The sequence below is a fragment of the Lepidochelys kempii genome, chromosome 5, assembly GCF_965140265.1.
Source record: "Lepidochelys kempii isolate rLepKem1 chromosome 5, rLepKem1.hap2, whole genome shotgun sequence".
Lineage (NCBI taxonomy): Eukaryota > Metazoa > Chordata > Testudines > Cheloniidae > Lepidochelys > Lepidochelys kempii.
In genome coordinates, this window is record NC_133260.1 from 36,022,070 (window position 1) to 36,047,136 (window position 25,067).

The 25,067-nt window shown below is 42.2% G+C and overlaps 1 protein-coding gene across 7 annotated transcripts in view; it reads right to left on the reverse strand.

Moving 5' to 3' along the window:
- Nucleotides 1–25,067, reverse strand: part of ANKRD55 (ankyrin repeat domain 55) — a 69,486-nt gene that overhangs the window by 42,026 nt on the left and 2,393 nt on the right. For 6 of the 7 annotated variants that reach the window (XM_073346183.1, XM_073346182.1, XM_073346186.1 and 3 more), the window contains exons 2-3: nucleotides 4,300–4,422; nucleotides 1,013–1,143 (exon numbers count right to left, since the gene is read on the reverse strand). In XM_073346183.1, the coding sequence (XP_073202284.1) occupies nucleotides 1,013–1,143; nucleotides 4,300–4,422 (254 nt within the window). The remainder of the gene's footprint in view (nucleotides 1–1,012; nucleotides 1,144–4,299; nucleotides 4,423–25,067) is intronic. The other variant, XM_073346184.1, reaches the window with a different exon arrangement.

Sequence of the window (25,067 nt, forward strand, 5' to 3'; positions counted from 1 at the left end):
CCTCAAACTGGGGCCTCTGCAAGGTCACTCCCCTGCAGCTCAAGTCATCTGCCTGCCAAGCATGACTAGTATTTACTGGGAAGAGGTGGAATGAGGGAATTAAAGTACCTTTGTGTTGCCCACTGATCAAAGTTTTGTTGCAGAGAAGTTTGCAAACTTGGCTAAATCCAGCACTCAGTTGCATTCATGCACACATGCAATCCCATTGAAATCAATCCTCCGGGCAGACGTCACCCAGATTCTCACGAGGCCTCACACTACTTACAGCATAGAAACCACCACTCACTAATTTAAATCACATGTAGCATGCTCATGGATCTGAAATTTCCCCATGCATCCAAGGCTCTTACTCTCGTTGTCTCTTTAACGCTAACCAAGGGAGTACATTACAATGATTCACTCTCCCTATCCCAGACACCTGATTAAATTGCAAAGGATCGTGAGCCTAATCCTTAGGACATCCCTGAGGATTTTAGCCTATGTAAGTTTTGTGGCACTGGTCACTCTATAATGTAATTAACCATTTGGGTGGGAAAACAAATGCTTATCCTATCTTATGCCTTCTGTTTAGCTTTAGAGACCGTAAGGATAAGAATTTCAGCTTAAACTTGGGAATTCTGAAGCCATGAGGCCAGCTTAAGTGTCTGGAATGTTTTCCAGTAATTTATTTTTTCAACAGATGTTTTTTCCCCCTTCAGGAAAAGAGGAAGGGAAAACACAGCATGTTACTAATCATAGGATTTTTTGAAAATATCTAGCAAAGGAAATATCTGTTCTTGAAAGCGACATGCATATTTAATATGTTTGAATGGATTGCCCATTCTGCTACTTTTGACACATTTTCTAGCTGAAAATGTCACAGTTAAGCTGAAGCACTGTTCTTTGCACAGTTCCCTAGGACCACACAAGTCTTGTACTTATTCTCCCCTTGCTGTGATTCAAAATTAGTCTTTATTACTTCACCCTCTTGCCCTCCCAAAGTGCTCTCTGTAACAGACAGAAGTCTTGGTACCAGATAGGTTGCAAGAGATAAACTGGTGCGTCCACAGGCATCTTGAGTATTAATATTTGCTCCCATCTTCAACAGCAATTTCACTGTATCGACTTGGCGTCCCGAAACAGCGTGCATCAAGGGGGTACAACCTTGGGGGGAAATAGATACTAATTAATTAATTAAATAGTTAATAATTCTTTTACAATCCTTCGTTTGTTAAAGCCATAAGGAGGAGATAGTCTTTTGTTTGCTAAATAAACCACTGGTACATTAACAAACCTCCTCTTCTACCAACTGTTTAGCAACTGTACCGGAGGCACAAAGGAATTCCTATTCAAGCTAGCTGATCATCCACTTTTTAAAAAAATGTGCCTTAATTAACAAAAGGCTTGCCTAGTTAGCATTTTGGTGGGAAAATTCTTTTTACATTGACGAGCCTTCTCTGTGAGTCAGGCCTCATGTAACAATTTTGAAGCTGATATTCCTCAAAATGCACACAAGCCCAGGCCTGGGAGATGCTCTTCTCCAACTTCAGTTTCACCCTACCTGTGTGTGCCTACAGGGTTTATGAAAATAGGCACCACTCTGAGGGCACAAATCAGCATGCACCTACAGATGATACTGCATGTACGCAATTGCTTCTTTAAAAATTGGCCTTCAGTCTAGAATATTTTGCCTTCTCCTACCTTTGGAAGTTAAGTTCTCTAGTAGTTACTCTATATTAGCTGTCTCCCAGGCTGGAAAGAGCAGCATAAGCAGCATCCAAACTAATACTTGATTTTCCTCAAGAATTTCATCACTGCATTTAAATTGTTTCTTCTCTTATGTCTTCTTAATAATTAACTACTGACTAACAGCAATATGCTTTTCTCCAACAGGTAATGGAGTGATTTAAAATGATTAAACTGATACATTGAACACTAGCAACTATAGTTTGAAAAGTGCTGTATATTTGTGCAATTTAAGGGCCTTATTCTCATGTGAGTAGTTTCACTGAACTCTGTGGCACTACATGGGTGCATAAGTACCATTCAACATGAGAAAGCATTGCAAAATCTGGCCCTACATTTTGTCTTGAAGCAGGTTGTGATGGGTCCCTTCTAGGGTGCCATATGGAACTTGGGTACAGCTGAGCCCTCTGTTTTACCAGTCTGGGTTCCCTCTCACACTGTGACATTGTGACAAGCTACAAAGCCCTCCAAGCTTGTGCTCACACCAACATCCACAGGCAGGTGCCACACGCAGCTGTGTTCATGAATGCTCTGCCAGCCGCTGCATGAACCAACAATAGAAAGGCTCAAGCCAAAATATCTCCAGCTCCCCAGTCTAGGACCCCAGAGCTGTAGCATCCTGCCCTGGTCAAAGCTTGACCAGTATGAATTTATTACACAGTGCACCCTTCCCTCGATGTGAAGAGGACGATGCACAAGCCCTTGTTAACTGAGCTGAGATTTTTCCACAAACACTTCACTCAAAAACATACTGGTTAAGATAAAACTTAAAAAGGGTTTATTAATTATAGAAAGGTAGATTTTAAGTGATTATAAGTGATAGCAAACAGATCAAAGCAGATTACCATAAGAAATAAAACAAAACTGCAATCTAAGCCTAATGTACTAGTTAGGATTTGAATCACACAGTGTCTCACCCAGTTAGACAGTACAAGCAGGTTAGCTTTTGCATACACAGGCAGGCTTCCTTCTTTCCTGCCTGGGACCAGTACTTCCCCTCTCCCCCACTTTCAGGTGTTGTGTTGTAGGGAGAGTGAGATCCAGTTATGATGATACTTCTCCCTTTTATATCTCTTCCAACTTGCTGGAAAGCTCTTTTGCTGTGACCTGGGTCAAAGAGTTCCCATTGTGTAGGGCTATCTCTGAGAGGTTTCTATTGTACATAGTTTCTGGGGTAATCCTGGTGCTTGTGTGCATTTCCTCAATAAGCCATCAACATTGTTTGGCCTTTTTATTGTTGTACCTGAATGGCTGCTTGTGGGTGTTCTCAACCTCACAACATGTTTCAGTAGCACATACAGAGCCAAACTTCATAACGTCACATACAATGATAGCACGTACAATCCAATGATATATTAATGTCTCGCAGTTCAAGACTTTTAGAATAATACCTCAAAAGGCATACTTTGTATAAAACATATCATAATTATCTGACAGTGGTGAATATGGGGGTGCCAGGGTTTCACACAGATGATCTCAGTTACATCAGTGTGTGTATATAAGTATCACTGAGTTACTCTGGAATTGAAACGTAATGGTTAGTCTACTGCAGGCAGTTAGACACTCTGCCTTTATTCTTCTCGTTTAGGAGCTGGAAGGTCAAAAGGCTCTTGTCTTGACTTTACTGAGATCCAGGGAACTATCTGAAGATAACACAAAGATCCCAATTTCTGAATCCAGATTTTACAACCAGTTTTCAGAAACAGACAGAGATATCTGCAGGGTGGTTTTTGTTTGTTTGTTTCTTTTTAAATGATTGAATCCTGCACTTTTCATGCTAATCCTGGGAAAATGCTGTGGTAAAAACTAGACTCTTGATTGAACACAAAATACTTCAAGGGACAAGCTTTCAAAGATCTCTGGTTCATATTCACTTGGAAAATACATGCCTGAAAAGACAACCAAGTAACTGCATGCACTCAGATGGCACCCTGTCAGGCATGGCATGAGAACCTGAATAGAAAAAAATATGCAGCTTCAAGCATAAAACAGGTAACTGATTATACATGCAATTGCTCTTTTGGCAAGAAACTGCATATGTTACCATTTTATTAATTGTCTGTTTGTACCTGTGCCCTTATTCAGCAAGCACAAATAACTGCTGGTGTCCACTTTTTAAAATTTGGCCAAATGAGTCTTTAAGATGTCCAAAAATATATATAATTTGGATTTGACTAGAATAAATTATTTCTCCATCCTCCCCTGAAATTTCAGCAACTTTCCAGCATTTCTCTTTCTATGACAAACAATATAAATTCATGGCAGACAACTTTGTGTCTCATGTCCACTGTCTGATACATGGGATATTCTTATTTATATGTAAATTAATAAACTTGTAAGGAGGAAGAAAATATTATTTTGTGGCCATCCAAAATGCATATTCCCAATGGATATCCCCCCCAAAATACCAATTTCCCATTCTATTGCTCATAAAGGGGAGAACTTGATATAATTCTACTTATGATGTTTCACTAATTTTTAAAGTCAATATTAAAAATGGAAAAAAGATGATAGCTCAGTCACATATTGTATTGATTAACTCGTTGGGAACAATCTAAACCCTCTAAGTTTTACCCTCGCTGTCGCAGCATTCTAATATTGAAGGGTCTTCAAGAATCACTGCAGTCAGTGTGTTGACGTCACCATTAGCAGCTGTTTGGTAAACCACAGTGAGGTCGATTTCTTCTGCTGAATCACCTAGAGACAGATACATTTAAGTGGGTATGTGGGGAAACTCTACAAATGATGAATGGTAAAAATAATGCCATTTATTTTCATGAGGCTGGGTTTCATGAGACATCTAACCAAAAATAATCCAACCAACATGATGTTGCATTTGGTCATCTGAATCATGTTCTTCAGTATCAACAACCTCCTACAAATTCTCATACAGAGTCACTGAGAAGTATGTACAAGCAATCTTCTGAGGGGGCTAGGTTTCTGACTCAACTCATGAAGGCCATATTAATTGCACAGAATAAAGTCTGGAGTGAGAAACACTAAGTTTTAAAAAAAGAAACCCATCAATGAAGTTTTGACAAATTTCTCAAAAGATTAGCAGCCACGTATATATGTATGATACAGTGTAAGTTAAGGATACAGGTATTTTCAGTTTCTTTATTATCTCACCACAAAACATGAGGTGGAGATTATGAATTTGTTTCCTCTGAAGTATTCTGATCCTCCTCCAGGAAATATAAATGTTTGCAATTTCGATGTTGGTTTTAAAGGCAAATAGTGTTTAAAACAAGGAAGTGTAAACTGGCCGGTGAAGATCAATGAGAATTGTATAGTCCTTATTTTCTCTCTGCATTCTATAGTGCCAGGTGGTAGAAAAACGCTGATTTAAAACTGAAGTAACATATTCCGACAGGTGATCCTGATGACAGTTTGCAAGCTGAAATGGACATTGGGCCAATTTAAAATAAGCTTCCTTGAGGGGTGAAGGTGCGGTGGCTGGTGAAGAAAGCATTGGAGCCATCTCTGCCAGAATGCCATTAGTGCAGAGTTCGCTTGTACACAGGCTGTGACACTGGCTGTCTCCAGCTGCTTTAAGGCCACTTTGTACCATGGCCATGCAGGGTGGTCTTAGTTTACTGGAGAATCCAGCCAAGTACAATACTTCTGTAACTCACAGGGATGTGAGACTTAGTTGTTTGTAAAGCACCTTGAGATTCTTAGATAGAAGGCACTATAGAAATCCAGAGTATTATTTACTCTATTGCAACACTCTGCACTATTTAACTGTACTTAAAAATGAAAGAATAAAAAGTATGGATTACACAATCTAATACTGAAGAGTGAAATCCTGTTTGCTCCAAAACTTTACTTTACAGATTACCACTAGTGATGTAAAGTTACACTGGAAGGTAACCACAAGCAGGGCTTTGCACATATTAATATTTTCAAATAATAAAACCGTTTGTTATATCATAAGTAACCAGCTATTGTCGTCAAACACAAACATTTTGCTTCCAGGGTTCTCTTGATTGTGCTCCATGTGTCATTTTATTCTAGCAGCTGGATTTTTAATTCTGTTTCAGAAAGGCTGGTAAATACAGTCTACTCTTACCAGAGTGAATGGTTAGTCATTACTTTGCCTATAACTGCATTTGGATTTCATGCAACCATAAGTCCTGTTTACATATTACTGCCATGCATAGATTAGAGTCCTCAAAGGGTTGTGTGCCTGTCAAGGGAAGAGTAAAAAGCAAAAAAACCAATCATGGGTTGACTAGACAAATGATCTAATTTAGCCAAATTCAATCCTTCAGAAAAAAGTACTTTTTAAATTTATCATCAACAGCAACTCATAGAGAAGGCAAACAAAAAAGCCTCTATGGTTACTCAGGGATGACAGCTTGGTCAGAGGAAAAACCCAGGAGTCTCATTTCAGAGGAGGTTACACTAGTTTCATTAACAGTTACAGAAGACCAAGTGCAAAGCAGTTGTTTATTAGCAATAGTTGAGTTCTTCTTCAACTACAATGAACTTCACCAGTCAAAACAGGTGAAAGTGTCTTTTCATCTAATTTACTCCTTCATTTCTGGGACTCTTATTTGTTTTCATGGTGGGATTCTTTTGGAATTTATCTATAATTTCACCAGTGGCCCTTATTCTAAAAAGCAGCTTAGTCTCACTAGACAGAGGTTGCAGTCTCTATGACATCTATTATTGAATTATGAGTACACTCTTCTGAGCCTTCTGTACCAGTGATGAGGAAAAATAATGTCCAAGTAAATTTCAATAACAGTGAAAACAAAGTAAAAAAATTCATGTTTTTAATACAGTATTTCTAGACCTATATAAGCTTAAAATTAAAAAGACTCCTAATTCATCATACCAAGATGAGATTTTCAAGTGTGTTGTAATCCAAAAGTCTAGCGACACAGTTGAAAGTCTCTGAATCTGTGACATTCTCACTCCACTCCCAGAAATAATTAAAAAAGATCAGCTATCTGTACAAGAGAAAAAGTAAATGATGGATGAGCATAGTGTCTCTCTATCTCACTCACACACCCACCCACCCCCATTCATTTTGGTGAGAATGCGACCTGTTATCTGAATAAATAAAAATTATGATTAACTCCCAGATTATAATATGTTACATTTTCAAGGTTAGGCATGAGTGTCTAACATGGCATATTAGTATGTGCTTTATTCTTGCCAGCAAGTTAAAGAAGTATGGGCTGGATGAATGGACTATAAGGTGGATAGAAAGTTGGCTAGATTGTCAGGCTCAAAGGGTAGTGATCAATGGCTCCATGTCTAGTTGGCAGCCGGTATCAAGTGGAGTGCCCCAAGGGTTGGTCCTGGGGCCGGTTTTGTTCAATATCTTCATTAATGATCTGGAGGATGGTGTGGATTGCATCCTCAGCAAATTTGCAGATGACACTAAACTGGGAGGAGAGGTAGATACACTGGAGGGTAGGGATAGGATACAGAGGGACCTAGACAAATTGGAGGATTGGGCCAAAAGAAATCTGATGAGGTTCAACAAGGACAAGTGCAGAGTCCTGCACTTAGGACAGAAGAATCCCATGCACTGCTACAGACTAGGGACCGAATGGCTTGGCAACAGTTCAGCAGAAAAGAACCTAGGGGTTACAGTGGATGAGAAGCTGGATATGAGTCAACAGTGTGCCCTTGTTGCCAAGAAGGCCAATGGCATTTTGGGATGTATACGTAGGGGCATTACCAGCAGATCGAGGGACGTGATCGTTCTCTATTCAACACTGGTGAGGCCTCATCTGGAGTACTGTGTCCAGTTTTGGGCCCCACACTACAAGAAGGATGTGGAAAAATTGGAAAGAGTCCAGTGGAGGGCAACAAAAATGATTAGGGGACTGGAACACATGACTTATGAGGAGAGGCTGAGGGAACTGGGATTGTTTAGTCTGCGGAAGAGAAGAATGAGGGGGGATTTGATAGATGCTTTCAACTACCTGAAAGGGGGTTCCAAAGAGGATGGATCTAGACTGTTCTCAGTGGTAGCTGATGACAGAACAAGGAGTAATGGTCTCAAGTTGCAGTGGGGGAGGTTTAGGTTCAATAAGGATAAGTGCAGGGTCCTGCACTTAGGACGGAAGAACCCAATGCACAGCTACAGACTAGGGACCGAATGGCTAGGCAGCAGTTCTGCGGAAAAGGACCTAGGGGTGACAGTGGACGAGAAGCTGGATATTAGCCAGCAGTGTGCCCTTGTTGCCAAGAAGGCCAATGGCATTTTGGGATGTATAAGTAGGGGCATAGCGAGCGATCGAGGGACGTGATCGTCCCCCTCTATTCGACATTGGTGAGGCCTCATCTGGAGTATTGTGTCCAGTTTTGGGCCCCACACCACAAGAAAGATGTGGATAAATTGGAGAGAGTCCAGCGAAGGGCAACAAAAATGATTAGGGGTCTGGAACACATGACTTATGAGGAGAGGCTGAGGGAACTGGGATTGTTTAGTCTGCAGAAGAGAAGAGTGAGGGGGGATTTGATAGCTGCTTTCAACTACCTGAGAGGTAGTTCCAGGGAGGATGGTTCTAGACTATTCTCAGTGGTGGAAGAGGACAGGACAAGGAGTAATGGTCTCAAGTTGCAGTGGGGGAGGTTTAGGTTGGATATTAGGAAAAACTTTTTCACTAGGAGGGTGGTGAAACACTGGAATGCGTTGCCTAGGGAGGTGGTGGAATCTCCTTCCTTAGAAGTTTTTAAGGTCAGGCTTGACAAAGCCCTGGCTGGGATGATTTAACTGGGAATTGGTCCTGCTTTTGAGCAGGGGGTTGGACTAGATGACCTCCTGAGGTCCCTTCCAACCCTGATATTCTATGATTCTATGATTCTATATGGTGATCAGTTGCATCCTGAGCACTTCAGCCAGATCCACCAACCAGACACCTGCAAAAGAATTCTCAGTAGTAACTCAGAGCCCTCCCCACCTTCAGACATTGGAGGTATTTGCTAAGAGCAGTTGTTGATGGACAATATGCCATTGTGGGCAATCTCATTGTACCATCGCCTCCAGAAACTTGTAAAGCTCAGTCTCTGCACCTGTCCCTGTGTGAGTTAATCTTTCTTAAACATAGGAGACCAGAATTGCACACAGTATTCCCGATGAGATTTCACCAGAGCCTCATATAATGATAATAATACTTCTAGATCTCTACTGGAAGTACCTTGCCAGATGCATCCTAGTGTTGCATTAGCCTTTTTCACAGTCACATCACATTGGCAACTCATAGTAATCCTGTCATTGACCAATACATCCAGGTCTTTCTCCTTTTCAGTCACTTCCAACTGATACATCCCCAGTTTATAGCAAAAATTCTTGTTGTTGATTCCTTGTACCTGCAGGGATCAGGTGTCACTGGCCCTGTGGCAGCTTCTTCAGCCCTACTCCTATGAACCTACTCTCTCATTCCCCAGCTGGGAGTGCTGCAGCTGTCCCCAGGCAAGAGCCATTCAACAGCATGGTGCCCTCACAGTATTAACCGGTGGTGTCTTCTCTCCCCCACCAGGTCCTCAGCCTTCCCTGTACCTTGTGCCTGCAGGGTTCAGGTGTCATTCGTCCTGAGGTCATGCAGGGAGCCCTCTGCAGCTCTGCTGTCATGGCCCTGCTCACTCATTCACCAGCTAGGAGTATGGGCAAGAAAAGTTCAGCAGGGGATGATCTTCCCAATAGCCGGGAGTTTGTCCTCCTCGCAGTCCTGGCAGAGGTCTCTGTTCTGCTGGGCCAGGACAGTAGCCTCCCCTCACCTTGTGCCTGGGTATCTTGGGCCCCTTGGCCATGCAGGGAGCCCCCTGCAGCCCTGCCCTAACTCTAACTCCAGCCCTATCCCCCTTATCTTCTAGCACCTAAATTTAACATAGTTAAAAATTGAAACAAAATCTTAATAAAAATCTATATTGTCAAAATTGCAAAAAGACCACCCCCAAACCCAACTTCCCCCCAAATTCTGCCAATCCTTCTTATAATGTAATAAATTAGGCTAGGTAACACTTTATGTCTTCTCAGTACAACACCCCTCAAAGCCTCGCAACACCTCTGTGAAGTAAGGGGGCATTAAGGCAAAGGGGGCCAGGACATTTATGCCTAGAAAGGACTACAATATGGGTCCAGAGAAACCAGGTCGTTTGCCCAAGCCCACAGATGGCATTAGTTCCAATGCTAATGAAAAATAAGCATGTCCTCCACTGGCCATGAGTAATTCTTACAGACAAATTATATCTTTGAGCATTTCAGAGGCTTTACTGGGTGCCTATTAAAGAGCCATATGGGGTATATTTCCTAGTAGTCAGAGTTTCTTTCACTTCAACTAATCTGCTTTTGAAAGTGTACTAGATCTAATTATTATTACCCAAACTTCTGACATATCTAAGTAATCTTTCACGTGACACAGTGAATGGCAATTTCATTTTGCACATTAGCAAAATTGCTGGGAAATGAAGATGACAATTTATGAATCTCTAGCATTCAGATGTTAAATTGGACTGTGAACATATTTTCAATTTTAATCTCCTTCTTCAGTGCTCAGTAGCATCAATATGTCTCAGGCTGTTTCAGAATTTCCTTTGCAGTCCCCTATCGTTTATCAACACAATGATTAAGGATGTTTCTGTATTTTCTTTATTATCTCATACTGAGTTTTAAAATAAACATTAAAAGGGTGTAAGCCTGAGAGTGAACTGTTCTTACAATAGCAGAAAAGTGCATGTGAACATGTCTTTCTGAACCGTCTCTGAAATACAGTTCAAATATTAAATAAAAATATTATATACAGTACAAACTCATCCCCGTAATGCAGTCTATTTTTATTAACATAGAAGTTAATAATAAGATAAAGTTCAGCTCAAACTTCCTCTCTCCTTCTCAGGTTCCTCCATCCAGCCTGTGTAGCTCCCACCTAGAGCTTCTCTGTCTAGAAAGCCCCCACTCCCACTTCCCTTATATCTTGGTAGGGTAAGGAGCCATCTTTCTCAGTAAGTCAACAGAACTCTCCTACCCTTTCTCCACAGGCTCACACCTATTATGGTGTGATGTTTTAGGTAAAAGCTGCTGGCCTGTTACAGTCTGCTCTTTAAGGATATGTCTACACTACATCTGGGAATGAGCCTCCCAGACTAGGTAGACAGACTCACGCTAGCAGGGCTTGAGCTAGCATGCTAAAAATAGCAGTGTGGATATTGAGGTTTGGACTCTCAAGCCCACCTGACCCCTTAGGCTCCAGAGCCCGAGCTCCAGCCTGAGTCACAATATCCACACTGCTATTTTTGGTGCGCTAGCTCAAGCCAAACCAGTGTAAGTCTCTCTACTTGGGCTGGGAGGCTTGCTCCCAACAGCCACATAGACATACCCCTGGCACAACAAAGCAGCCGCTTCAGTTACGCAATAGATCTCAGGCCTGATGCTCAGTTACACTACCTGAGTGACATGAGCTGACCATCTACCTTAAGGCCCATTAGTGTAACTGAGGGTCAGGCCTTTAGTTCTTTAGAGTGAAGTTTGTCAGGCCACTGAACTACAATGTGAACAAAGGAAGGTGACAGAAAAGTGAGTTTAAGTAACGGGAATGGGAGGAGTTCGCCAATAGAAAGGGAATCTAAGTAAAGGGTGGCATGGCCCTATGTACATAATTTTCTGTGCTAACATAATTACATTTGAAAATTGTTTGTAGGATAAAAAAGTCCCAGCAGCTGTAAAGAAGCCTGTTCAAACCATTTACTAATATATAAACAAACAATTATTATTATTTCCTGGATGGATACGTGATAAAATGTCTTCAAAATATTTAAAAATTATTTGACGTACAAGACCAATCCATGATCCTATGTGGTCTCAGCTCCGTTCCCATTAGCTCCACATTATAATTTCCCATCCAGCATAATTCCGCACACATGACTTTCTCTCCCTTGGAAACAATCATCATTCTTACTTTTAAAACTTGGCTACCATGGAGACTGAATCAACCCTCACCCTGAGAAAAGTTAGTCTGTCACACTCAAGGCCAGTGCTTATAGTCTTGGTAGATTTAGAAAGCTGACATGAAGTCTGCCTCTAAAAATACAGACCCTCCCATTCCATTACTGTTAAATTGAGACTGAAGCACGCTGTTTTCCTTTCAGTTAGTCTCTTAAATTGCACATTTTAAACAACTTACAAATAAAAATAGATAATTTTACTTTAAAATCCAGTTAGTAGTGGAAGAGGAATGCTCCAGGAGTGGTAAGTAGATATTGAGCCTTTGACCTGTAGGTCACAGCTTTCAAGATAGCTGGGATCAGAAGTGACTAAGAGCCATTACTGTTTGATGGATGCTCAGCAGCCTACCAGTATGTGAAATAATGGCAGTGGTTTCAGTTCAGTGTCCAATAATAGACAGTTTCCACATTACGCAAACCACTATCACAACTGGTAATCTCGGCAAAGAGGCTAAGACTTGATTGTATCATGGAGATTAGTTCTAATCTCTTACTCCAAGAAGAGTATCTGCTGTATGAAGTTTGAAGCAAATTGGCAGGGCAGAGAGGTGACGCTTATGTTGCTGCTACCACTATTCTGCAGCTAGATGGGGAATTCCCTCTTGAGTGCTGTCACTGGGAGTCTTTCACAGTTATAAATGGTTGGAAACCCTACAGGGTGGGAAGGGGAAGAAACTGATGGAATAAAAGAGCAGGATCAATTTTTTGTGTGGGGATAACTAATGAAATTGGGGTATTTGTAGCCTGGGTGCCCACCTGGGATTTTAAAATTGCATACACTTCGCATATGCAAGCTTTATGCAAAAATCCTCAGGCTTTATCCAATGTAGGCAGGCCTACTCTTGGCAGAGACATGAAGTGATCCATCTAGAAAAGGAAGCCAAATTCTCCAGTCCTTGAACATGTGAGGCACTTACCCTCCCACAGAGCAATAAAACGAAATCAATAGAACATTAATATTTAAGTAACAGCAGGTGCACTTTCCCACATAAACAAACAAACAAACCTTCCTAGTCACAATAACCTACCTTACCCTCCCAATCTCCATAGCAACATCATAGCAACCTCCTTCCCACCCCAGGAAAGCCAGAGAAATATTCAGTGACTCTCTCTGCCCTTTTCCCCCCTCCAAAAAAGATTGTCTCTACTGCTGTCAGTAGCATAGGGCTCTTTATAAGATTTACATAGCCCAAAGCTAGCACAAGACATGGGGATAGGTGGGGAATCCTTAACCAATAACAGGAATGACTAAATGAGTATATTATGTATTCCTAACTGCACCGAAGCCATAATATATCATTTGACACACATTTTAATTAATGCTAATTCCATTGATTTGATTTCAGAAAGGATGGCTTAAACAAGATCTGTGTGTTTTGACATACCTCTAATCTCCTATACCTCCATTGCAACTTGCCAAACTTTTGCATCACAAACAAGTTGAACTATACTGACAGACTGAGAAATTGTGTCAAAAAGGGGACTAATACAGCAGTCAGGTAACATATCACCCTTTTAATCTCCTTTGGTAAGTTGTTTACAGTACCAACTTGTGGATTTTTATTGTACGATTGGGGTCACATCCTCAGCTGGAGTAAACAGACTCCACGACACCAATTTATCCCAGCAGCAGAACAGGTCCTCTGCATTCAAGTGTGTTTACCTAACTTAATTTGCTTTCTCACTATGCTGTTAAAAACACCAATAAATGCTACATTTGTTTCATCTAAGCTGACTGTTAGACTGTTTTATCTGGGAAATTACTGTCTGGCACTGCTGAATGGAAGCTGTCACTCGTCTTCTGGGAAGCGAAAAGGTGCATATGGGTCAAGGAGAAGCCTGTAGTGTGGCTATACATAGCAGTGCCACAGAAAGATCTGCAGGTAACATTGTGGGCAAAGAGCCAAATGATGTATGGGTTCAAAATGCTGTCACAATAACAAATCTGTGTTTAGGTTTTTTTTTAAAACGCTTCTAGTGTATCTTTAATGTTCAGGAAAGATGAATGTTCAAAGTTGACATCTCTGTTTAGCATTTCTGAAATATGTAGTAGTGTTCCACAAGGATATAATTTCTTTCAAGACATTAAATACTAGAAGTTTGGTCTCAAAGGAAGTATATGAAATACATACAATGTGATCTTAATGTAGTGTTTTACAAGGAATGTGTTATACGTGCATGCGATCTTTTTGTTAGACTAGACTTTAGTTCTTAATATCCACATAGAATTTCTGGAGCTAAATGTATATGATCGTACTGACAAGACGACATTTATACATTATTAATTATTATTATTAGTGATTGCAAAACAGGAAAGTTGAAAATCAAGGTGCTACATGTTCAGTGTTGTGAAGAATTCTTTTTGCGGATACAGACTAACACAGCTACTACTCTGAAATCTGTATTTTTATTATTTGCTTTCCCCACCATCAATAAGATTCTGTTGGTCTCCTCATAAAGACCACCAGTGTCTGGCAGATAGTGAAGTATGTCATATCAGGCTCACTTCCCAGCAGTTCAGCATGAACAACAGTGCTTAGCAACAAGCGTCCATCTCCCCCAGCCCTTTGATGCTTGAAGTAATGGGACATGCTTTCCTTTCTGGCTGTATTGTGATAACCTGTTTCATGAATTTTCACTGTATTTTCCACTGAATGCATCTGATGAAGTGAGCTGTAGCTCACGAAAGCTTATGCTTTAATAAATTTGTTAATCTCTAAGGTGCCACAAGTACTCCTGTTCTTTTTGCGGCTACAGACTAACACGGCTGCTACTCTGAAACCTGTTTCATGAATGTTAGTATTCTATTCGGCCCTCCAGCAACAGCCTATTAATACTCAAGTAACAGCATGTAGTGTATGAATACAGAATTCAGCAATCACTTAATTCTCTTATTTTATGGTTTTGATTATTTAAAACATTCTTGTGTTATTCAGACCTGTGAGTTAGCAATGTAAGAAAGAACAACTTATTAATGTAGAGACCAATTGTATGGATTCAGAAAAATTTGGACCTCGTCTCTTGATACATTTGGATAAAGAATGCTAAGATAGCTCAAATAATACCTCTGCGCTTTCCCCCTCCGTCTTCCTGCCACCTCTCCCCCAAACCCCTCCTTTCCTTCCTTTCCCCCCCTTTTTCTTGTATTATTGTTACCACCACCCTAACATGTTATGTCTGTGTAACATTTTCCGATTTTATATTGACTGGTCTCACAACTTTGACAAGTTGCATAATTTTATTGATATCTTGTGAAATGTGGGACCACATAATGTGGTAACATATACAGGTTGTGAGCCGTTAATTTTTTTTGTATTTTTATTGATTGTTTCTTTATGAAGATAAATAAAGACACACACCAACAAAACCATCACTGGTTGTGCCAGAGTAGGGACATAATTTCAATCCATAAAGATAAAATTCTTGTTGCAGAGAGTCCTGAAACTACATGTTGTTCTTTGGGATTGTCATTTTGAAAGTGAATTATACCTAGAAGACAGGAGTGCAATATGTGATTCTCTGCTCCATTAGAGAAACCCCCAAAGTCCTGGACCTAAACATGATGTTTATTCACCATCACATTGTTTATGCAATTTCTGTGTTCAGTCTTTTCCCCCCCTCTCCCAAGTCTCTGTTTTTCTTATTTAGACTAGAAGCTCTTTGGGACTGCTGCGCACTCGCTTGTACAGTACCTAGAGCAATGGGACTCTGATCTTGGTTGGTTAATGGTGCTGCCATAATACAAATACATATTAATAAGCATTACTATCTGAGGGAAAGACAACAGGATTTTCAAAGCCCAAATATTTTGTGCCTAAACCAGTAGTTACATGCAACAATATGACAGGTTTCAGAGTAACAGCCGTGTTAGTCTGTATTCGCAAAAAGAAAAGGAGTACTTGTGGCACCTTAGAGACTAACCAATTTATTTGAGCATAAGCTTTCATGAGCTACAGCTCACATACATCAGTATGCATCCGATGAAGTGAGCTGTAGCTCACGAAAGCTTAGGCTCAGATAAATTGGTTAGTCTCTAAGGTGCCACAAGTACTCCTTTTCTTTATGCAACAATATGTCATTTTGATACAATTTAACAGAGTGTACTTTAAACAGACTATCAGGTTCTTTTTGGTTGATGGCCCCACTGGCCCGTTACCAGGTAGTGCCCCCTTCATCCCACATGGATGACCCAGAGATCATTTTAGGAACTGCAGGAGCTTAAACAACACTTAACCTAGTGGTTCACAGACTTTTAATAGGACACTTTCCCTCCCATGCTTGGTAAATAAACTGGAAATCTCAGTCTATTTCAGTGTTATCCCTGGCTCCTCCTCAATTTCCTTCCCTCCCCTGCCCCATGTGTTTTATCTTCTCTCCTCTGCATGCTCTTGGACTAGCTTAGTACCCATCCACCCTGGGGGCACTGCCAACAGGGGGTAGAATCATAGACGATTAGGGTTGGAAGAGACCTCAGGAAGTCATCTAGTCCAACCCCCTGCTCAAAGCAGGACCAACACCAACTAAATCATCCCAGGTACCAGGTGACCAGAAAGAGGAGGTAGCATATGTTACAGAGGACATGGGATGAAGAATAGAAAGTGTGTGTGAGAGAAGTATTTGTCAGCAGGAACCTGGAGATAGCAGTTGAGTATCTAGTTCAAAAAAGAACTAGATACATTCATGGAAGATAGGTCCATCAATGGCTATTACCCAGGATGGGCAGGGATGGTGTCCCTAGCCTCTGTTTGTCAGAAGTTGGGAATGGGAAACAGAGGATGGATCACTTGATGATTACGTGTTCTGTTCATTTGCTCTGGGGCACCTGGCATTGGTCACTGTCAGAAGACAGGATACTGGACTACATGGAACTTTTTGGTCTGACCAGTATGGCCGTTCTTATGAGAGCTGTAGATCAAGCGCTAGGTCCTGACAGCTGTCCAGAGGTAGAACTGGACCATGAGAAGCAGCCCCGAAAGGCTGACTGATACAGCCATGAACCAGCATAGAACAAGCTTGAGAACAGAAGAGCAGCTTATAGAGTAGGCTGCTGTGCAACCCCCTTGTGGAGCTAGGAGAGAGCCTGGAGAGCTACAGTTGTGACAGGAGAGCTGGGTTCTGGGCAAAGGCAGCCCAGCCCATGGGTGCTAGGGGGCATAGTAAATTCAAATAAACAAACTTCCCAAGTTGTGAGGAACCCAGGCACTAGTGGCTATGGAAAGAATAACCTGAGTATCTACTGCTCTTGCCTTCAAGACTGTAGCTTACTGGATATGCCACTAAGGGCTTATCTACACTTAAAAAGCTACAGTGATACAATGACTGAAGCTGTAGTACTTTAGTGTAGATGCTACCTATGCTGATGTGAGGGGTTCTCCCGTCAGCGTAGGGAACTCACCTCCCTGACAGGCAGTAGCTAGGTCAACAGAATAATTCTTCCATCAGCCCAGTTCTGTCTACACAGGGACTTGGGTCGGCTTAACAGTGCTGCTCCGGGGTGTGGATTTTTCACACTCCTGAGCAATGTAGTTAAACCGACCTAATTTTCTATCACAGACCAGGCTTACCCCTGTGAAAGGGAGTGGTGTCCCACAATGACATGCTGCAGGGAGCGAAGGGTGCCATTACACTAGCATTGGTGTGGCTGTCTGGTGTTAATTCCTTAAACAATGGGCTGTGCGTTCAAGGCAAGTTGCATGGACCCTTGTATAATGGATGTTTACACAATCTTAGTAGGTTGCGACTCCATGGTTAACCACTTGTGTTCGAATTCAGCTTTGGATACTGACACTGGCTGGTTTCTTGACATGTGGAGTACCTAGGTGTGTTATCAGTGTGTTGGGGTAGCCTCTGAGACCTTGTCCACTTGGTTCCCAAGAACTCAGCTCAATTCCAAACTCATCTCTGAGGTTTCTTTATTGGCAAACAATCAAACTACATTTGAACTGGTCAGGCTCAGGTATAGGAGGTGCATATAGGGTGTACCAGACATCCAAAGTTACACAGCAAACCTCTTCCTTTATGTACATTTATACATTACATTGCCTCACATCTTTTGGGACTGGCTTGGTTATTTTGTAGGACCCAATCCCTGTACCGAATGCTCTGTCCATGCTCTGTGTCACTACATCCCACATTCTTCATAGAAATATTGTTATGATATAAATATGACATAACTAAGATATGTTTTATGCAAGATAGGTCATGTAAGTTATCATTGGAAAGGTTATGTTTTACTGAATATGATTATCCTATTTGTATACATGTATCATTTCTGTATCTGAAGTTAGGAATATTAACTATGTAACAATTACAACTGTGGTTACACCTGGGAAATGACCGCCAGACAGTATGCAATCAGCCTGGATGACCCATTAGGATAGACAATAGGTTTATGAAGATGCTGATCTCTCGTCTTCATGGAGTTCCTTCTTGTGGTTGTTACAAATAAACCTTGTCTCATAGTGGCTTTAACACTGTAAGGTCATGTGATAATGTCACCTAGTACAGCGTACCACCTTGGACACTGCTGGTATTTTTCCACTGGAGACAAAGGATTCCCGCCTTATGTAAATTCTACTTAAGGCTGGGAAATAAGTCAATCAGGGCTCTTCTCCATTACCTCCCCACCCAAGAAGGAAAACTGCTGAAAGTACCTGAAGAAACAAAGGAATGAAGCTGGGGAAAGGCAAGGGCTGAGTCCAGGCTGAGACAGGGGTCTAGCCTGTGAAGAGAAATAACTGGAACTCTAAGCTGCAGAAACTCTGCAACCTGCCTAAAACAACATTTAGGGTGAGAAATTACTATTTGTAACCTGTTTCTTTAGTGAATTAAGCTTAGGTTGCGTGTTTTGTTTTGTTTGCTATCCCTTATAATCACTTAAAATTTACCTTTTGTAGTTAATAAACTTGTTTTTGTTTATTCAAATACCCAGTTTGTACAATTCATATCTGGGAGGACCGGATGACAAAAAGCTGTGCATATCTTCCTCCACATTGAGGGAGGGGCAAATTTTTATCAGCATGCATGGTACAGATCTTTCTATACAGTGTAAGACATTATTATTTTGGGTTTACACCCCAAAGGAGGTGTGCATGTGAGTGCTGGTTAAATGCCCGAGCTGAATCCTCCCACACAGAGCTGATTTCAGTCTGTCTGCTATGCATGTGCCAGGGAAGGCTTGAGGGTCTCGCACAGCAAGGACACGGGGAGGAAGCCCAGGCTGGTGGAATGCGTGGGCTCAGTGGAATCCCAGCACATCAGGTGGACACCCAGACAGGGGGTCCAACCCGTCACATGCACGCCTTACTCTTTATCTCATTTTACATTCCAGGTTTGTCTTATTCATTATTAGTGGTTCCCTAGGTGTTCCCCTTATTTTAGCTAGTACCAACATTCTGTTTCCAGCCCGCCGATTTATTTACCTCCCTAATCATCTCCCCCAAGAAATGAAGCCCCAGCCATGCCCAATTACTTATGTCGAGCCAGGCCTATATTCCACTGCTTTTCTTTTTTTTTTTATATTAGCATTTGTTTCATTTGCATTACATTCCTGTCTTTCTGGGCTTTCTTTTTTAAGTTCACTACCCAGTGACAGATTCCCGAGACCGGTAGCTGTAATCATTTGAACCACCATTGATACTGGTCTCAAAGTACAAACCAGGCAGTGCAAGCTCACCTCCTCCAGTATAGTCCAACAGGGTGTAATCCCACATTATAAGATTCCCTGCTTTTAAAGCATCCTTCTGTAATTTGCTTTCAGTAAAAAACCAGTACAAAATATATAAAAAAAATCTTTCCATTTATTACCACAAGAGATTTGGGTGTGAAACAGAACATAGGCCAATTAAAATAGCATTCCCTGGGTCTATACTGGAAGTGGTCCTCTTTAGCCACCACATAAAACTTATCACCAGCATAGGCAGTTTTTACTTTATCAGCCTTCCAGCATCTCAACTGTACGGTGAAATTTGGAGACTGTTCCCCTAGAGTGAATCCACATGCCAGCAACTCTGTTTGTAAGACATTACACCTGCACATGCAAGTGTCCTCCAGGTGCAAATAGCAGTACAAACCTGGGACTTTCCAGACCTTGCATTGTCTTACAACAGTATTTGAGAAGGGAAAACAAACTTCTTCCACATTTCAGAGTAGCAGCTGTGTTCGTCTGTATCCACAAAAAGAAAAGGAGGACTTGTGGCACCTTAGAGACTAACAAATTTATTTGAGCATAAGCTTTCGTGAGCTACAGCTCACTTCATTGGATGCATTCAGTGGAAAATACAGTGCGGAGATTTATATACACAGAGAACATGAAACAATGGGTGTTACCATACACACTGTAACAAGAGTGATCAGGTAAGGTAAGCTATTACCTGCAGGAGAGTGGTGGGGGGGAACCTTTTGTAGTGATAATCAAGGTGTTCTTTCTTCCACATTGTACGTGTTACAGTGATTTCACATTTAACTTCATGGTATTGGCCCCTTGTTAATTTTCTTATCCTGCACCAACTCGTGTCACCTCTTGTGCCAAATTTTTAGCTTTTCTGTCGGGTTAAAAGAGCACATGTTTTCTTGCTCCTTATATTTTAAGGCTGCTTTTACTTTGTATAGCACAGTGGCTCTCAACCTGTTTATCATTGTGGGCCTCAGGCTGAGAACCACTGCACTCCCCACACACAATCCCTCCACAATCCCTTATGCCTAGTGCCACCACCCAGAGTGGGGCCAGGAGCAGAGCTCTGGGTGCTGGGTTGGGCAGCAGAGACCCAGACCACCGCGTGGGACCGGGCCCTGCAGCAGGGCCAGACACCAGACCCCGACATGGAGCTGGGTGGCCGGAATGCGGGACACCCCTCCCTTGTGCAGGGCTGGATCTGGACCCTGAAGCACGGGGCCAGGCAGCTGGAGTCCGGGACCCTGTGGTGCAGGGCCAGGTAGCAAGAAGCCAGACTCTGGGACCCTGAGGTGTGGAGCTGGACAGAGGGACTGGACCTAGACCCTACAGTGCAGGGCCAGGCAGCCATACACGGAACTGCCTTGTGGCCGGACCGGCTGACCAACAGCCGGGGCCTGACCCTGGAACCCTGCTGCATGGGGCCGGGCAGCTAGAGCCCCGAACCCCGCCACGCAGGGCCAGGCAGCGTGACCGGGACAGCTAGCAGCTGGACCAGGACCCCGCAGCTCAGGGCCAAGCAGCCAAATCCCAGGACCCGGGGGCCCGCAGCTGGACCTGAACCTCCCACCCCCAACAAGGGGCTGGGTAGCTGGAACCGACCCCTGGAGCTGAACCCTACCTAAAACCTGGGAGTGCTGCAGTACCCCAGCAAAACTCTAAATCCCAGCGTGGCCCCCCCGCCCAATCTACCCACAGACCCACTCTCTCCTGCCCCCTAAAGTACTCACCAGCCCCCTGCTGGGAGCAGCACTTCTGCAGGCTGCCATTTTCTCTCCCCTCCCTCAGGCAGCCCCTCCCCTGCCAGACCAGCAAATCTTTTTTTTTTTTTTTTTTTAAAAGCACACGTGGCCCACAGGCTGAGAACTGCTGATATAGCTGTATTGCCCACATACTACATGTGGTGTTATTATTAGCACACCTATTAAAGAGATGTTTTGTTAAATTCTGTGGTGGCTTGCTACATTGTAAACAATTTAGTAAGAGAGACCAAATAAATCTTTTAATTTTGCTTGGCTTAGCCTTGTCAGCTGAACCTTTGAACTTTCTTCTTTTTTAAAATGGTTTTACACACCTGACATTTTCCTTTTGTAAATTGCAAATTGTAAGCAAAGACCATTTAATTTTTTTACTTTTTTAAACGGCAAATTTTTATATTTAAGCTTTGAACAAGTTTTTTTTAAAAAAAAAAAAAAACAAGAAGTGAGAACTTTTTGGCTTGCGCCCTGATAACTGCACTGTTTTGTTTTACTGCTGTCTCTAAAGCCCTTGTTTTAATTCTGTGGCTCAGCTAGCTGAAGCTTTAGTAAGCTGATTGCGATGCTGAAATTTGTGACAGGCGGTATTTCTTTTTAAAACTTACTAGGTATTCCCTTCCCACCCCTTGTTTTTGCTTGTAGTTACTTTTTTACACAACTGTATCCAAGTTACACCCCCCTAGTATATTCAGAAGCAGTTAATCCATATTGGAAATTTCAGTGGCATTCAAAGGATCTCTGCTGTGCTCTTCTAAGCAGTCCCCCCATCCCCATAACACTCTCTGGAGTTCCTTTTTCACCTGGTCCCAAACTCCCCCTAATACTTCACTGAGGAGCCCAGAGGGTCCACCCTTAGATTTAGCCCACTTCTCCAGCATGGTACCCACTTGTTCATATTTAAACCCTTCCAGTGCCATTCCTTTAATGCTAGGCTGTGAGGTGTATATGTTACCTGCTCCAGACTACAGCATCTGAGTGTGATGGGATCTCCAGGGTGCAGCCTGGGACCATGGGACCTCTGTGACCCCTTAACTCTCTCCAGCCTGGGCTGTCTCTCACAATGCCTTGCTAATGACCAGCAGCAAACCCCTCCAGGTGTTATCACTCAGCACAACCGCATGTAGAGACCCCACACCCAGCTAGTTTGCATGAATGATCCCAGAGCCACTCGGGAATCACACAGGGAAAGGCACCAGCCAAATCCTCCCCCTCCCCCCAAGACGAGCAATGGAATTTTATTCACTGGTTCACTACTACTTCAATGGAAAGTGCATATATACCAGCCTTTGCAAATGTGGGCAGTTTTGCCACACACTTCATACAGACTCACTGGTAAAGATAAACAGTAAAAGAAGCTTCTTGGCTACAAAAGATAGATTATAAGTGATAGGCAAAAAGTCAGAGCTGGTTACCAAAATAAAATATAAGCATGCAGTCTAAACTCTCATCCCTATTAGAGTTGGCAACAGCTAGATTAAGCAGTTTTTCTCACCCCACTGGGTACTGCAGTTCATAGTACACAGATTTCACCCTTGAAATCTGGGGCAGTCCCCTCAGTTGGAGTCTTCAGAGTCTCCTTGTTGCTTGCCGCGTAGGTGGGTGAAGGAGAAAGGCCCAGCCTGGGCCCCCTGTGTTCAGTTTTATACCATCAATCCACGTGCTTGGAAAACACAAGTCCAGGCATGTCTGGGTGGGCATTGCTGAGTCTCCAGTCAAGGCTGAGCAATTCCTCTGGTGTGGCCTCATGCAGGTGAGTCATTGCATTGTAGCTCCCTTGTTGGACAATGGTTGTTGATGGGCTCATTGACATCCCGCCTGGGTGTTGGTTACTTTCCTTGCTGTTGTCTCTGGGGAGCTAATATGTGGCTGATTCTTCCCCAACATACAGCATGTTTTAGTGACAACCATACAACACAATTCTCATAACTTCATATGCATTAATGATATACATATATGGATAGAGAAATGACTTTCAGCAGATCATAACCTTTCCCTTGATACCTTACAAGATGCGCTTTATATGTAAGATAACAATTAAGGTACAGAATGTCACACTGAGTCATGGCACCAGTACGCTGGGGTAGCCTCTGAGACCTTTTCCACTCAGGAGTCTGTTGGGGTGAATTCTGAAAACTTATGCACTCAGTAGGCTCCCAGACCTAATCACTGAGGTTTCTTTATTAGCATACAATCAAACTACACTTGAGTTAATCAGGCTGAAGTGTAGGGGGCAAGTACAGGGCATACCGCACTTCCAAAGTTACAAAACAAACTTCTTCCACGCTTACGTATTACACTGCATTTACTATACCTTGCATTACATGTTTTGGGACTGGCTTGTTTACTTTGTAGGAACCAGTCCCTGTGCAGGACGCTCTGTCCATGCACAATTTACTTTTACCTCATTTATATGCCAGGCTTATTTTATCCATTGTTATCTTGTTCATTGTAAATGATGTTCCCTCTTATCTTAGCTACTACAGATATTCTGTGTACAGCCTCCTGATTTATCTACTTCCCTAATCCTGTCTCCCAAAAAATAAGGCTATACCCATGGCCAATTATTCATGTCAAGCCAGGCCTACAGAATGACCAATAACGAAGTTTGGCAAGAATGTTTACGTGGGAAGAGTGAATCCCACCAAATGCAAGAGCCAGCACAATGAAGTAATGGGTTTTTTTCTATCTCTGTTTTGATTCAAAACTGCTCAAGCTAGTTAAGTCCCAGGCAGACTGCAAAAAGCTACAAAAGAGCTCTCAAAACTAGGTGACTGGGCAACAAAATGGCAGATGAAATTCAGTGTTGATAAATGCAAAGTAATATACCTGGGAAAACAATCCCAACTATACCTATAAAATGATGGGGTCTAAATTAGCTGTTACAACTCAAGAAAGAGATCTTGGAGTCATTGTTGACAGTTCTCTGAAAACATCCACTCAATGTGCAGTCATAGTCAAAAAAACGAACAGGAAGTTGGGAATCATTAAGAAAGGAATAGATAATAAGACAGAAAATATCATATTGCCTCTATATAAATCCGTGGTATGCCCACATCTTGAATTCTACGTTCAGATGTGGTTGCCCCATCTCAAAAAGATATATTGGAATTGGAAAAGGTTCAGAAAAGGGCAACAAAAATTATTAGGGGAATGAAACAACTTCTGTATGAGGAGAGATTAATAAAACTGGGACTTTTCAGCTTGGAAAAGAGATGACTAAGTGGGGGATATGATTGTGGTCTATAAAATCATGACTGGAGTGGAGAAAGTACATAAAGAAAGAACTAGGGGTCACCAAATGAAATTAATGGGCAACAGGTTTAAAACAAACAAAATGAAATATTTCCTAACACAACACACAGTCAACCTGTGGAACTCTTTGCCAGAGGATGTTGTGAAGGCCAAGACTATAACAGGGTTCAAAAAAGAACCAGATAAATTCATGGAGGATAGGTCTATCATTGGCTATTAGTCAGGATGGGCAGGGATGGTGTTCCTAGCCTCTGTTTGCCAGAAGCTGGGAATGAGTGACAGGAAAAGCGACAAACTTTAGCAAAGCTTTTGACACGGTCTCCCACAGTATTCTTGCCAGCAAGTTAAAGAAGTATGGGCTGGATGGATGCACTACAAGGTGGATAGAAAGTTGGCTAGCTTGTCGGGCTCAACAGGTAGTGATCAATGGCTCCATGTCTAGTTGACATCCGGTATCAAGTGGAATGCCCCAAGGGTCGGTCCTGGGGCCGGTTTTGTTCAATATCTTCTTTAATGATCTGGAGGATGGTGTGGATTGCATCCTCAGCAAGTTTGCAGATGACACTAAACTGGGAGGAGTGGTAGATATGCTAGAGGGTAGGGATAGGATACAGAGGGACCTAGACAAATTGGAGGATTGGGCCAAAAGAAATCTGATGAGGTTCAACAAGGACAAGTGCAGAGTCCTGCACTTA